The 14,057-nt window shown below is 40.2% G+C and overlaps 1 protein-coding gene across 18 annotated transcripts in view; it reads right to left on the bottom strand.

Annotated features, from left to right (window-relative positions):
- The window catches only part of BRSK2 (BR serine/threonine kinase 2), a 405,249-nt gene that overhangs the window by 263,232 nt on the left and 127,960 nt on the right, over positions 1-14,057 (bottom strand). The window contains exon 1 of one of the 18 annotated variants that reach the window (XM_083587312.1): positions 4,291-4,330. The exons of the other annotated variants lie outside the window; for them this stretch is intronic. Coding sequence (XP_083443438.1) covers positions 4,291-4,315 — 25 coding nt within the window. The 5' untranslated portion in view covers positions 4,316-4,330. Of the gene's footprint in view, positions 1-4,290; positions 4,331-14,057 lie in introns of those variants that run through there. 18 annotated transcript variants of the gene reach the window in all.

Below are 14,057 nucleotides of genomic sequence, written 5' to 3'. Positions count from 1 at the left end.
CTCTTTTCCAGCTCAGTCTCTTAGCAAACAGTGTGAATAATATGTCCACACAAAAGGTGATCAGTGAGAATCTGGGCATGACCATGACATCTCAAACTCAGTCACAGTGAATGACTAGTAGTGTAAGCAGTGCAATGCAAAGCAGAGAGGTCTACTTAATACATTGCTTTAATGTGTTAAAGGGTCCTGGGGGTGGGTTGATCAGAAAAATGGGGGTGAAAAAGGTTTCACAATCTATGTATGAGAAAGAGACCCTGTGGAAATTAAAGATTTCTTCTACTGGTTTTGCCCAGCACTGCCAGCTAATGCAACCAAACCAAGTAAGGAGCCACAATTCCAAAAACATCTTGAGCACTAAATCCTTGGAGGGCTCCAAGGTGGATTATGCATCACTCACATTACATTAGCACCAGAACTGAATGAAAGAAGGACGAGAAGAGAATAAATCAGCTATAATCAATATCTTAGGTTTTAAATTTCCTATGCCTTACTTTCTCCTTGGATGAGGATGGAACACTTAAAAGTGGTGTGAGAATACTTTACAGACGAAGGGTCAAAGAGGAGGTTTGCTTAACCTTGCACTCGTATTTCCTTCCAAGTTCCTTTTATTAATCCTCCAAACAATCATTAGAAAATAAGCAGGCCCCTCACAATGAACTCTACACACAAGCATGCCCTTTAAAATCCAGAAGCACACCTGAGCACAATCTTTCCCCAGAAGCCTGGAGTCTGGGACCATCTCAGGTCACCTTCAAGAACTGGCATGTTCAATTCGCACACCTGTGCAACGTGAGGTTGGGGGTGGGGGAAGTAAAGTGCTCTTTCTAAGCTTAGCTTCTCACATTGCCTCTCACCAGGCTCTACAATTTTTCCTGCTAAGCTCCTGTCCTCATCATTAGCAATCTAATTGGCTTCCTCTCTGAACCAGGCACACTTCCCTGAAATCTGATGCCACTATTCTCATTTACTAATGCTGCATTAAAGCAAATGTTCTGGGCTGGGTACATCTTAAGCACACACTTCATTCTAAAACACACACATATGAAGAGGTATAGCAATTTAGCCAATTAAATAATGTTTATATTCTAATTTATGATTAGATGTATTGAGATGTAAGAGGTCTCATACTCCTGCCCCCTTTTTCCTTGTCTTCCACTTCCTCTTTCACGTCAATCTATTCCTTGATTTAAATGGCATATGATACTCTCAAAAGGGTATCTCACTGCTAACTTACATTTCCTTTTTTAAAAATGTAAATCCAGTGTAAGGTGACAAGCAACATTACAAGCACATATGAACAAACATCACAATGCCTAGCCAAACATTTTCAGCAACACACAGCTACATTTTTCATGTCATCTTTACATCGTGTTTGAAGAAGGTAAATTATTCCATGAAACTTTATAATACTTAACACTGAATCCTAAGATATCAAGGTGGTAGAAAATTATATTCCCACTAATGGCAGCTCTTCAAAATGTATTGCCTTTATGTGGTGCAGTGAAGTAATAAAAAATGCATTACAATTTTAATAGGCACAAAAAGTAGGTCCTATTACATTTGCCTATATTATGTGAAAGAGCATTGATGGATCTCAGGTCACTTCCAGATACTCTGTTTTCATTGAGCATTTATTTTGTTTCTAGGGATATCAGATAAAGTTGCATCAAGTAAGCATCATCCCACATTTTCCAGTGCACTTTTTATATAGTTCAGTCCTACTCTTCATGTGTGGCAACTTTTTCCTCTGAATCATGAGAGTTAATTGAAAGAGCAGGACTGATAGTGCAAATGCAGGCTATTGAGTAAAATATCCTGCCTTGAAGTGGACTAGAATGATTGTCTTTAGTTGGATTCCATCCTCTGTATATATTTTTTAAGCATGCCACTGAGAGACATGAGCTGAGTGCAATGTAGATAGGCCACTTCAGGTCAATATGGAGATGTATGTATTTAGCCTGGCAAAAGCTCTACTATCAATTGTCAGTATAGACCAGCTATTGGTGTGTTTGGGTTTCTTAAAAAAGAAATGCCACAGAATAAGCAAAAAGGAAGAGGCGTTTAGAGCTGAGAGTAAGTGATTTCTGCAGAAATCTTTTTTTGTCACATATCAGATAGAAGAGTAACAGTGATTGTTGGGTTTCAGAAGCATTGTATGGTCACAGGTATGGTCTTATTATATAAATAGCTCACTGTATAATATTTCTGCATTCCTCTCCTAAGGGGGTATGTTCTTTTGATAACTGGATGCACTCAGCTTAATAGTACATTGTCCGGAAACACTCAAGTAGCTGGAAGCCTGCCATCCTTCACACATCTTTCAGAACCTCTCTTGGCTGGCAGAAGGGAATAGCAGAGCTATGACAAGGCATACACTTTAAGCAGAGGCTTAATACTGACCACAACTGAATCTTGAATCTACATACATCACACATCAACTCAAAGTGGCATACAGATGCAACAGAGATACTAAAACAGAAACAATTGAAACCTTAAAAAAAATATCTCTACAAATAAAAGACAGGTATAACCGACCTAAAAGAGGCCACAAATACTTTAAAGCCCTTCAAGTTAAGGGCCAAAAGCCCAGGTAAAAAGGAAAGTTTTTACATGGTGCCTAAAACTAGATTATGCCAGTTGAGCCTCCCATGTGGAGTGACGTAGTCCTTGATGCTAGGCATAGCCACTGACTTGGTTGAGATCTACCTGTGTATAACTTATTTCAAATTATCCAAGTCTAATTTGGTGAATGAAACACTGGAAGGTAGTTGCCTGATATTCTTCAAACGAGCCTCACTTTCAGGCCATCATCAAGGCATTTCTTTTGGGTTTACTGCTGAGCATCATAAGAATCTCTAATCACTTTCAAAGGTTTTACCCATGTTGTTTATAGCACTTTGTATAATGCTGCAATTCTCTAAGAATCAGCCTGGACATTTCTCAATATCAATCACTAGAATGTACATTCCATTAATTAGAAGTTTAAGCCTTGCTATCTGCAAGAAGCATAGAAATTCAGGGATTTTTGCAGCAGCACCTCTAACATCTTGCTGAATTTCTTTCTCCCCATCTCCATCACTCAGATGTGTCTGCATATGGATACATGTACAAGCCAGTATAAGCTGTTGCTATGTCAACACTAACTACCCAGGAGAAGCAGGGAGGTACCAGTGGCAGCCTAAATTAGCAACATGCCCTCCTAAGCTACAGTGGAGTCATTTACTTCTGAGATGGCTGAAATAAAATAACAAACCTTTAATTAGCCGGGTGGAAATCTACAACCCTCTTTGCAATAATTCGCAGCATCTGTGCTGTAAACCAAACATGGATAAGCACACCAAAAGAGTGAAGGAAATTCAAGGGAAAACTTTGCCTTTGGGAACATGGAGGAAGGCTAGAAAAGGAAGCACATAAATAATGGGTCTTGCTGATTCAAAGGCAGCCTGTCTGGAATGGGATGTTCCACCCTCACCCAGCATAAAAATCTGAAGTGGTTCCACTCCATGTTTTACACAGCAATCATGTTTGCTGTAGGCAGACTGTTGTTACACTGAAGTTTCCAGAAGCAAATAAGCGTGAACAACAGAGACATGTCTTTAAACATCTGTGTACATGTGTCTGAAAGCTGTGGTGAGACTGAGGCTTCCCAATGCTTGTACTCAGATGTCTCTGAGTACACGTGTCTGTTGTTCACACTTTACATGTTTGCTATGGAAAACACCGGTATATTTGCAGCAGCAGTAATTCTTGTGTAAAGCATGAAGCCATTCTCATATGGGATTATTGCATCTAAACAGGATCTAGCCTCTCAAGCTGTGCAAACATTGCTAATGGGCAGGAAAAAATGGTGCCAAAACAAACAAATGAACAGAACAGCAATCAACTTGGGGAAAACTTTACAGAGTGTATAGGCTGGTAAAATTAACATATGCTACAAGAACAACTGTACACAGTTCCTTGCACTCACACCTCACTGAAGGGTTATGCATTCCAGTTCCTGCTTAAGTCTCACAATAGGAAATAAAGAGCACTCTGTCTAATGTTGATGTATTCTTTCCCAACTCCTTTAATGTTTTCATATTTTTAAGAAAATCCGAGATTTACAAACTGTCACTTGTTATATAAATAGTAAATACAATTACTTTCATCTTTGGCACAAACTCTTGAATAACATTGCCTGCCAAGAACAAATACTGCTTGTGGTCATAGATTTTCAAAATGGGAATCAAAAGGGGCACAGCGTGTTTTTGGAGACTTAGAAAAATTATGAGAATATCAATTGTCACTTACACTTTGTAAAGTTTATATCCCTCATGGCTGCATAAAAAAGAATGAAAAGGTGGTTGTGCTCAATGGTTGCTCTCAGGGGATGCTCTTAAGGCTTCAGTGCAACCTTCTTCAGCCTTTGGGGATTTAATGCAATATAATAATATGGGCTCCAAAATACATTTGCAGAGAAAGAACTGCTTCCATCAGCTGAAGCAGGAGAAGAAGGTAGAGGAGGCCCATCCCAGAAGACAGGATAAAAATAAGAGAGCCACACTGCAGTAGTGAGCAATCAGAAGGAGCTGTGAGTCACAAAGAGCGAGGGAATCAATATCCGCCTTAAAGGCAGTAAGCATAGAGATGTAGGGAGCCACTTGGTTCTATTCAGAAAAGTTTGGGTGGAGTCAGTAATGAATTCCTTTGGTTCCATCCATTACAAGGTTCTGGAATGGATACTACAACACATAGTGGGCATGCACAGTGACTCCTAGTTCAAAACTGCTAGACCAGGCATCCCCAAACTCGGCCCTCCAGATGTTTTAGGATTACAATTCCCATTATCCCTGACCACTGGTCCTGTTAGCTAGGGATGATAGGAGTTGTAGTCCCAAAACATCTGGAGGGCTGAGTTTGGGGATGCCTGTCTTTGGGGGTACCCTTAGGACATACTAGGCCTTGCCTTTCATGCTACCTACAGAATGGACTTTGCAACCCTCCCACATATGCAGACTTTCTTTGCTAATTCTAAAAATCATTACAAATGCCATCTGGGTTGTACCAAATTGGGTTCCAGCTGTTGTTGAATCCACCTCCATAAAGGTCAAGATGATATGCATTGGTACTAACAGAGCTGCTTGGAAGTTGAAGAAGATTTTGGAAGATACACTGCAAGAGCCCTATTTCATATGCATTACTAATTGGGATCAGGGAGTTTTGTGTCCTTTCCCAAATGATAGAAAAGATCTCCATACCTGGAGTTCGTAAGTGACCCACAGCTAAATGACTTTCAAGAACTTTATCAGGATCTCTGTGCATCCACCTTCACCAATATACACATACAGGAAATATGGTTTCTTATCTTTCCAGCCCTTTAATTTTCTTGTTAACTCAGTTGCTACTTCTCTTTTCCAGCAAACAAGCCCTACTCACAGAAGCAGACAGGGCTGTTTCTGCTGAATCAACTGAACAAATGAAACCACTACTGATGAACTATAGCCAAACAGTATTGATTTCTTCTAAAAGCACTCATTTTAGGAGGCCTGGCCTAATGTAAAATATATACATTATTTTGATGGGCTTTCTAGAGTGGGAAAACATATGAAATAACAGCAAGAGTTCAGATAAACAAAGAAGGTAGAAAGGTGGCATGATATAATTTACACTTCATCAGTGAGATGCTAATTGTTAGTGACTGAAATATGACAGTGCCTCGTTTTTTACTATTTTATTTTCTTGTTTTATGAAGTTTGCATTTTTAACTTCTACATGTGATACTCAGCCACATTTTATTGAAGAAGGCATTTATGATTTATATTGTGTATGTTTTCTGCTCATGTTTTTATTATACAGGACTTACTCAGTTTTTATTATGCATATGTGTATTTGTGTGTGTGTAAAAATGTACAACACATACTGCATGTGCATAGGGAGAATAAACATTCTGTATGTAATACATAAAGCATCTCAAGTTCCTATGTATTTAGGAAGAAAATCTGTGAGCTTATATTGAACAACAGGAAAATAACACTGAGGTCACAATCCAACAGACAGTTAAAGTACGCTTTAACCCTAATAGGTTGAATCAAATGTTAGTCATACTAACTTTAGTTGGTGTTTACCTTTAAAGCCCTACACAACTTTGGCTCTGACTAACTTGGGTACATTAATCTCAATGGGTCTACTCTGTGTAAAGCTTACTTGGTTATAATATGTTGATTTTAATATGCTTAAGCATGTTTCAATATATACTGATACTCAATATATAGATAAGGGTAGGGAAATATCGAGTTAGAAAGGGTAATAAACCTGGAGCAGACATACAAGCAGAGTGAAGGAATAGAGGCATTTATGTTCTGCATTACCTAACATTTAATATCTGGCCAACAAAGGCCGGCTACGGTCACTTCCCAGGGGCACGTATGTCTTCTTTCCTCCACAGTGCAGTACACATAGTAATGAGGTTTCTTTATGGCTTAAAATATTTCTTTTGCAGCAGGATAAAAAATTATATTTACTGAGTCCTTGTGACCTCTGCTTATTGATCCAGCAGGTTGAACAAACATTCTAACATGAAAGACCCACAAATCAATGGTTTGTTTTCACAACTCTTGCAACAAACTGTGCCCTATGCTAAGATACAAAGGTAAGAGGTGGAACTTTGCATTGAGTATAGACAGGAAGTCGCTGGCATCTGTTCTGGTCAAGGGGTAAATTAATTCGAATATCAGGTTCAAATTATTCACCTTCTCACCCAATCCCACTGAAAATCTTTAGTATATGATGGAATAAAGTAATCCTTAACTACTGGTACAGACTGCTAGTAATTGAGAAGCTGAGACCTCTTTAAAATGTAACTTCAGCAGAGGCCATGTGGAGTGTATCTAAACCACTGGCATCCAAACCACAACTATTAGACTGTGCCCACTGAGATGCTCCAGATGTAGAACTATGACATTGTGTGAAGGTTACTCTCCTCACAGAGAGGCACAGGTAAGTGATACCAATAGTTTAAACCAGGGTTTCCCAACCTTTGGTCTTCAGCTGTTTTTGGACTACAACTCCCATCATCCCTAGCTAGCAGGACCAGTAGTTTAGGGATTTTCCAAGTTTTGTTTTTTGTTATTGTTTTGGCAGGAGATAGCCACTCCAAGCAGCTGAAAAGCCTGGCTGCCTCTTTGACTGTCACTTGCTAATTTCAGATAGGGCCATGAAAGTCCCTTGGAGAGACAGCAGGTGATACATGCCATTCGTCCCAGGGACACTGTATGAAAATAAAGCTGGCTCCCCATTCTGTATAAGGTTCCTGGGAGGGAGGGAACATCATCACATGCTACTGCTCTCAGGGACATTTGCAAACCTATTTGAATGCATATGTAGCAACAGCAGAGCTTTCTTGCTCCATGAGTGGCTATTAGCCACAAACACACACAAACACAGGTCCTGCCCTTGTTTGTTTGCTTTTTCCCCCTGATATTGCAAGTTTTCAAAAGAACTCTCACCATGAACCCTTTCCCCACCAACACAAACATCTTTCTCCTGAACTTTAAGAGATTTCTTTACACCACCAGACCACCCTGAATGCAACTGTAAAAATTTGTCTGCATTCAATACTAACAGCCCCAATTGTTTCATTCACACACAACTGGATTGACTTTCCTGGTGATGTGTGTCAGGAGAAATTTTAAAACATTCCCATTTTCCCTGGCATTCGATAGCTGAAATGTACAGTTTCTGGCAACTCTGAAATCACTGGCTGAGAGACTGTTTTTAACTGTTTTGATAATACTTTTTAAAAATAGTAAGAATAAGACTAGATGTGTTTGTTGCCCTGGGCTCTTTTGGGAGGAAGGGTGAGATATAAATTGATTGAACGAATTAATAAATTGCATTATCCTTAGCTAAGGAGTGGTAAGCGATCAATTCTCCCTATTCAGAATGTTCCAGAATAGTCCTGATAAGTCTTGATAAGAAGCAGTTGTCTAGCATTTAGTTCCCATAGAAACACATCACCAGAATATTAGCGACCATCAACACTCTTGTCAAGTCCAAGACTCTTTGCCTCAGGGCAGCCCACACTTGCAGAATTCTGACAGGAAACCCACAGATTATATATGACCCCTTATTCTCCATTCTATACTTACAAACACAGGTACCATTTTTAAAATGTGTGGTCTATGTACAAAACAACTGAATCAATATAAACATTAATTCTTAAGTTAATTCCTCTTCCAAGCCTTTCCACATAAGAATAATTGTTGTTTGTTATTGTTTTTTTCAATAAATTACATCCAATACTGCTTACAAAAACAACAATCAATAAAGCACTTTATAAATAAGAAAGGTGGAAACATCTACAATTAGAACAAAGTAACAGTGCCAGTGATAACAGACATTTTAAATCAGGGTGTTGTTGTTTTAAAAAAAAAAAATTTCTTCCAGTAGCACCTTAAAGACCAACTACGTTAGTTCTTGGTATGAGCTTTCGTGTGCATGCACACTTCTTCAGATACCATGCACACGAAAGCTCATACCAAGAACTAACTTAGTTGGTCTTTAAGGTGCTACTGGAAGAAATTTTTTTGTTTTTGTTTTGACTATGGCAGACCAACACGGCTACCTATCTGTAACTTGTTTTTAAAAAGTAGTGTATTATATATTCAATACTTGTTTGAACAACTACATCTTCACAATCCTTCTAAACTCAGGAAGAGAAGGAATCTGACAGGTTTTCCCAAGGTGGCCATCCCAAAGTTTTGGCACCATCACCTAAAATAGTTCTGTTTCTTGGGCCCATCCAGTAGTGAAGGAACAGGAAGTACCAGTAACTTCCCTAAAGCTAAAGTAAGTTCTCCTTAAAGCTTAGGCAAGTTTATATAGGACAGAGTGGTTATTGATATACCCCAATCCTAGACCATTAAGAACCTTAAAGGTCCACTCTAGAACCTTAAACTGAGACCGAAAACAAATGGGTAGCATGTGTAGATGGTTCAAGTTTAACATCAAATACTCCAGTTGTTCAGCTCTAGTCAAAGCTTTGGCAGCTGAATTCTGGACCAATTGTCTTTTCTGAGCTATAGAAAGCACCATAGCCAGTAGAAAGCATCATAGCAATCCAAATTTAACTGAGCATGAATGACTAGAAAACCAGCCTGATGTGGAGGTGCTGCCACCTGAAAAATATAAAGGGAGAGCCCTGGATCCAGGAGCAGTGTTTCAGAACAGGGTAAAAACCCACTTACAGATCAGCTGAACCCATCTCCAACTACATCCATCTTTCATTTTCAGCTAGCTTGCCCTGATCTGCTTCTGAAGTGACAAGAGGTTATTAGCTCCCTGCCTCTTTAGGATCAGAAGATGGAAAATGGAGATAGAGCTGTAAGCCATCAGTATACTGATGAAATTCCAGACAACATCTCTGAATGTCCTCACAACAGTCCCATGCAGATGTTAGAAACCAAAGGAGAAAGCCTGGAAACTTGTGGTATCCCACAGGCCAAAGGCCATTGGGTAGAACTACAATATCCCACCAACCAGTTTCTGGACAATAAACAGGATTGCACTTCCCCTGTTAGTGGACATTAGGGTAGCCAAGGTTGCTTCTGTTTCAAAAACTGGAGCAGAAGCAAGACTAAAATTCATCTAAGTTATCAAGTTCACTTAGGAATGAATGAGGTGAACACCTTGTCCAAATAAGGTAGGTCTGACATGGGGAAGTAATTATTTATATCACCTGGATCCAGATTAGTTTTCTTCAGAAGGGATCTCACAGCAATCTTGTATGCTTAAAGGAGCTATACCCAGGGAAGCAGTGACAAGACCACCCCTGAGACCCACAAAGACAAGCTGTCTATATGATTTTCTAGTTCCTACAAACATTATCTGACAGACGTTTATATGCCAAGCTTTTCAGATCATTTAAATTCCTTCCTTTCTCACACACGGATGCTGTTTTATGGTATAACCTGCAGTTGAAAACTGAAAACAGACTATTGATGTGGAAAGAATGGATGGAAATAGGAATTGTTTTGCTCTCACACTTAATTAGCCAAAATCATTTTGCACTTTTCTCATGCAAGCAGTAGCCATTTGTTATTCATGGCATGGTGTAGCTTTCTTCTCCCTGAGCTTTCTGGGGAGCTTCTTCTAGTGCGCTCAATTCCCAAAAAACTTCCCTCAGAGACATACAAGTTTGTCGATACCCTTGAACTGAAAACTAAACTCCCAGTATAAAATATTCACAACAGGCTTTGAAATAAGGAACTAGGCACCCCATTGAACATAAATAAAAGTATCTAACTGGGTTGTATTGTCTGATCATTCAGTAGAATATCATGACTGTCATCACAGAAGAACATAAGAAACTGTGATTGCAGGTTAGACTAGTGATTCATTCGGCAGCATATCCCACACTGTGGGAACCCAGGTGATGCCTGGAAATTACAAACAAAGCATTGCAATTTGTTAGCTCCAACCATCACATTCATTTTGCATGTGTCTTGCCTGTATCATATATGTTTCCTCTTATGATCTGCATGCCCTTTGCATTTATCTGTCCTTATAAAAACTACTTACTCTGTTGACCCTAAGTTTTATTGGATGACCGCAAGTTTTTGGACTTTGAGAGATCTTTCCCAATTTATAATCTCAGCATAAGTCACAGTACTGTACATCTACTATGACTGGCTGGCCTTACTAGCCAAACCAAAAAGTTTGCCCCCCCCCTTAAACCTAATTAGCCCTGTACAGTAGTGACGTCCAAGCATTCCTCACAGAAAAGACTTGCAGTTGTTTGGCAGTTAGGGTACCCCGGCTCAAGCTGCCCCAGCTGGCCAAAGGAAGGTTGGGAGGGAGCTTCCCACTTTGGTCACTTCTTGGTCAACATACCCTTGGAACCACAGGAATGAAGTGACTCAGCAGCCCTTAGCCTTCCTCCCAGACTTTGAGCTGGGGAGTGGATGAAGGTCACTGCACAACTGCTAGGCTGAGCTCTCCAAGGCTGGGAAGAACCAGGGAATGGCAATATGCTTACCATAGTTAGGAAAAACATGGAACACTGATGGTGCTGTACTTACTGTCTGACCAGTTATTTTTAGGCTTCTGTGATGGGCACCCACTACAGAAAAGGTAGTGTAGGCAGCTGTTTTGGAATACAGAAGGAAGAGATATAGAAACCTGAGCAATGAGACAAAATGTCAGTTGATGTGGAGTGAAACATTTGTTAAAGCAGACTGTGGGTGGCATTTTTAAGTTTGGGGATGCATAAAAGTCTTAAATGAATATGGAGGGAACAGGAAAAGGGTGGAAGAATGAATAAATGCAATGGGGAGACTGACAGTGAGAAATGGCAGGACAAAAGAATTATACCATAATTGAGACAGATCTGCCTCCCTCCTAACCTTGCTTGCTCAATAGTAAATTCACTAGGGCTATTAAATAGGAACTACAGGTAAATGGACATTGCTCAATCATGTCTGAAGCAGTGGAGTGTGGGTGTGAAAGCAACTGCTGAAATTGTATTTTATTTAAAATAACACCAACAGAAACAAAGGGCAGAAGGAATCACTGTAGTTCATACATTGTCAAAAGTTCTTAAATTAAACACTGTACTTGTGGTCTAAAGTTGACATATGCATCAATTTAATACTGGATACATCCCTTTTAAAAAATGCAACTGAATAATATCCCTGGGCTCTTAATATTTTCTTGGAAATATTCAGCAGCAGCATTTCCTACGGCTTTTATAAGTAGCTTATGCAGCAGCTCTGGAGAAACCAACTTTTCCTCCTGGAGTCAAACATTGGCTTTTTTAGCAGCTTGGCTCAACTAGGAGCTGAAGAGATTGATACATAAAATAGGCTAACAGGGTTGGGCTAATTTTCAGATTGCTCAATGAGTCTTATTTCCAGGTTAACGTGCATAGAACTGCAGCCGTCATTTCTTTGCTGTTCTCTCCTAGTATGACCTCTCATTCCTCTGCCTCTCTTTGCTAAAATAATCCATTAAAGCATAGGCCAATGCACATCCAGGGTAATAACTGTATTATAGATATATGGAATTTGCATTTCCGAGTGATCTTGATATTTGCTTCAGAATGCTGAAAGCTATATTCTTTTTTATAAAGGGTTAGAACAAATGTTTGTTAGACCAATACAGCTCACATGATGGAGTATACAGTACTTAAAACAACTGTATGATGATTTTTGTTCTTTATAAATATTGGCCCTCAACATTGTCACATTTCCGATATCACTTCATTTCAACTCCATTCCCCCCATGTCCTCTCTACATATATTCAAAATAATCAATAAAAAAGAAACAAAACACTAGAAGGGTAAGCATTCCTTATTTACTGTAAGTAAAATGTTTGGAATACTTTGCAAGTGTCTGGGAGCTGACAAGGAGAACAGGTCATTTGCAGATCAGAGAAATACAGTGAAACACCAGCTAACTCACAGGTAGTTTCTTTATTAAGGAAGCAAATCAAGTAACAAATGGACACTTCTAAGGGTTGCTTCTGATGAAGCAGTTGCCCACACTGGCTTGGAACTCCTCCTCCACTCCCTATCCCTCTGTGTCAGGCCCCTCCCTGTCTATGGCAAGCCCCAAGGGACCCTCTCTGTTGCTTCCTGGCTCGGTAACATGCATCTAGGTGAGAGTTTGGGGATGTGGAGGTGGGGGTTTGCAAGCTGTTAGCAGAGAAGCTGTCAGGGTGGCTCTGTGGTGGATCTAACAAGTCTGATTCCTGTCTCTGCCCTTTGCTGGGGTACCTGCCTGTTTCCTCCTCTTCATCATCCTCCAAGCTCCCAGCCTCCAGTACTTCCCAGCTCTTCCCCTCCTCTGGGGTGTGGCTGGTTTCCCACCAGCAGAAGACAGGATCTCAATCCTCTCCCTCTGTGCTTCCCCTAGGGGGCTCTTGGTTAGACGGCTTCCACCGCCACTCCTCATCCAGCCAGTCCCTGACATCAAGCAAGTGAAGAATATACTTTTTTGTAAAACTGATATCTAAAGTAAAATTCTGTTTGGTGTAATCAAACAAGTTTCTCCAAAAGTTACCCCATCAAAGGAAAACCTACCATGCCTTTTTGTAAAAGAAAACATGTCAATGCCTTTGCCCTCACAAGGGGTAATGATAAACTTCTGCACAAAGACTTCCTTAGGTAACATTCAAGACCGTCCAATCACACCTGTGCTGAACTGGACTGGACTCCTACTGAGACTGAAAAGGTTGAAGATACCTGGTCTGCTCTAAACTGCCAGTAGTTTTCCAGGGTTTTAGATAGGGGACAGTCCCAGCCCTGCTTGGAGATGCTGGGAATTGAACTGGGACCTTCTGTACACAAGTCAGATGCTCTACCACTGAGCTACCATCCTTACCCTGGGAAGGAACACAAGCAGTCTCTAAAACGAGGGAAACATCCCAGTATCCCCAAATCAGAAATACAGAATTGTACCACAATTAAAAGCATAAACCATGTCACAGGTCTGCTGAATGCATGCACACAGGCAAGAGCAAGCAATTGCTTTGCTTGAAGAGTGTCTTCCTTTTGCTTTCTGCTTAGCCCATATAGTCACTCAGCCGGATCTTCTTTTCCCTCTGTTCTGACTGACACCATCTGCCCACCCACACTATGCCTTTCAGGGAGCAATTTTCCTAAATAAGAAACTGTCCAATTAAATCCACCCATACAAAGAGGCACATTTTATGAACCCAGCCATGAAATCCATTTTGCTTTTCAGACCGCTATGTCAGAAACACCACATCACGTTTAATAAACTTCTCCGAGTAAGCGTGCTGATAACTAAACAATGTGACATTTCTAACAGTAAGAAGACAGAAAACCAGAAGTAATTACATTTAAAAAAAATCAAGGGAGGAGGAAAACATAGAAATAGAGAGTGGTGGAGAGAGCTCATTTTAAGGGAAGCATTTTTAAAGTTCTGATCAAGCATTCCCGGGGGGGGGGGACCTCCAAAGACCCCAAGTGTCCTTGTGTCAAGTTTCCACTTCCCTTTCTACTAACTTCATCCTGATATTATTACAACAGCTGAACAGAGCAGGAAGGTGTCATAGT

The sequence above is a fragment of the Podarcis filfolensis genome (assembly GCF_964270895.1).
Source record: "Podarcis filfolensis genome assembly, chromosome: 1".
Lineage (NCBI taxonomy): Eukaryota > Metazoa > Chordata > Lepidosauria > Squamata > Lacertidae > Podarcis > Podarcis filfolensis.
The sequence above is the reverse complement of the archived record's forward strand: the minus strand, read 5'-3'. Positions and strand labels throughout refer to the sequence as shown.